This window comes from Penaeus monodon, chromosome 21 (assembly GCF_015228065.2).
Source record: "Penaeus monodon isolate SGIC_2016 chromosome 21, NSTDA_Pmon_1, whole genome shotgun sequence".
NCBI lineage: Eukaryota > Metazoa > Arthropoda > Malacostraca > Decapoda > Penaeidae > Penaeus > Penaeus monodon.
Genome location: NC_051406.1, coordinates 46161386 through 46162452, shown reverse-complemented (window position 1 = coordinate 46162452; position 1067 = coordinate 46161386). Strand labels below are relative to the sequence as shown.

Genomic DNA, 1067 nt, shown 5'->3' with positions numbered 1-1067 from the left:
GAGTATCAGCAAGGTTGTATGATATATGATAATTAATAAAAGTCATAAGACTACGAGACTGCACATGGCCTATGGGCCACTTGCAGTCACCTAGGCACCCCCATCAAACAGGTTAATAAGCACATTCACGAACTCTAGGTCAAGATCTTGGCCTTTTATTCATTTGATAAAGGATTTCAAGGTTTACAAGAAATCAGTGATAAAAAACAAACCACTCCAAAATCTTCGATACTTTCAGCTAGAGCTATCCTGTATAAACCTTTACTCATGACTTTAAAGCAGCACCAAAAGTTCTAGGACCTCTTCTTGTTGGTCTCTGGACACCCTGTGTAGGATGCCAGATGTCAGCAGTGACAGGTGCTTTCTCATATGAAAAGATGAAGAAAAAAAAAAGACCACTGATATGGAGAAAGCTGGACAAAAGTGAGCAGGCTTAACATGTACAGAAATATAAAGACTTATCATGAGAAAACTGCCAACAGGACTAACTTACTTGTCCCATTCAACTGCCAAGTGGTAAAGACTGTACTTGATTGCTTCTGCTGACTTTGGAATGATAAGTGTATTGTCAGTAAGGTCCAAAATCTTCTTCATGATACAGAGTTGTTCAGGTGAGACAGCAGCTAGACTTTCCTCACATCTGAAAAACATATCATTAGCTACATTATTAATCTGCCGACATGTTTATTAATACTATTATCTTAGAAGAGGAAATCCTAAATACAATGAATACTAGCAAATATTAGCATAGCACTCTGTTAGTCTAGCAAGCTCTGTGACACCTGGGATGTGGCATGATGCCTGATCCCTTTCTCATTTAAGCAATGTCTTAAATTCTAAATTCTTATGCCACTTCAACTCTTGAAAATGCAAGATGCTATACACCACTGAACTACATTTCCAGATAATAATGTGCACCAAGAAATATACCTAGTGCACTCTAGACAAATGCTGGGAATTGTAACAGTATGCTGGAAATAAAATTGGCACACCTCATCACAGAATACCTAACTCTTGGCAATCTAAAAACAAAGAATTCTTTTTCACAGGAATGTTTAATTCCTGTG

At 37.6% G+C, this 1067-nt stretch overlaps 1 protein-coding gene across 3 annotated transcripts in view; it reads right to left on the bottom strand.

Annotated features, from left to right (window-relative positions):
- Positions 1-133: 133 nt before the first annotated feature.
- The window catches only part of LOC119586546, a 4249-nt gene continuing 3315 nt past the window's right edge, over positions 134-1067 (bottom strand). The window contains exons 2-3 of one of the 3 annotated variants that reach the window (XM_037935303.1): positions 494-640; positions 134-364 (exon numbers count right to left, since the gene is read on the bottom strand). In XM_037935303.1, the coding sequence (XP_037791231.1) occupies positions 274-364; positions 494-640 (238 nt within the window). In that variant the 3' untranslated portion in view covers positions 134-273. The remainder of the gene's footprint in view (positions 365-493; positions 641-1067) is intronic. The other 2 variants (XM_037935305.1, XM_037935304.1) reach the window with 2 other exon arrangements.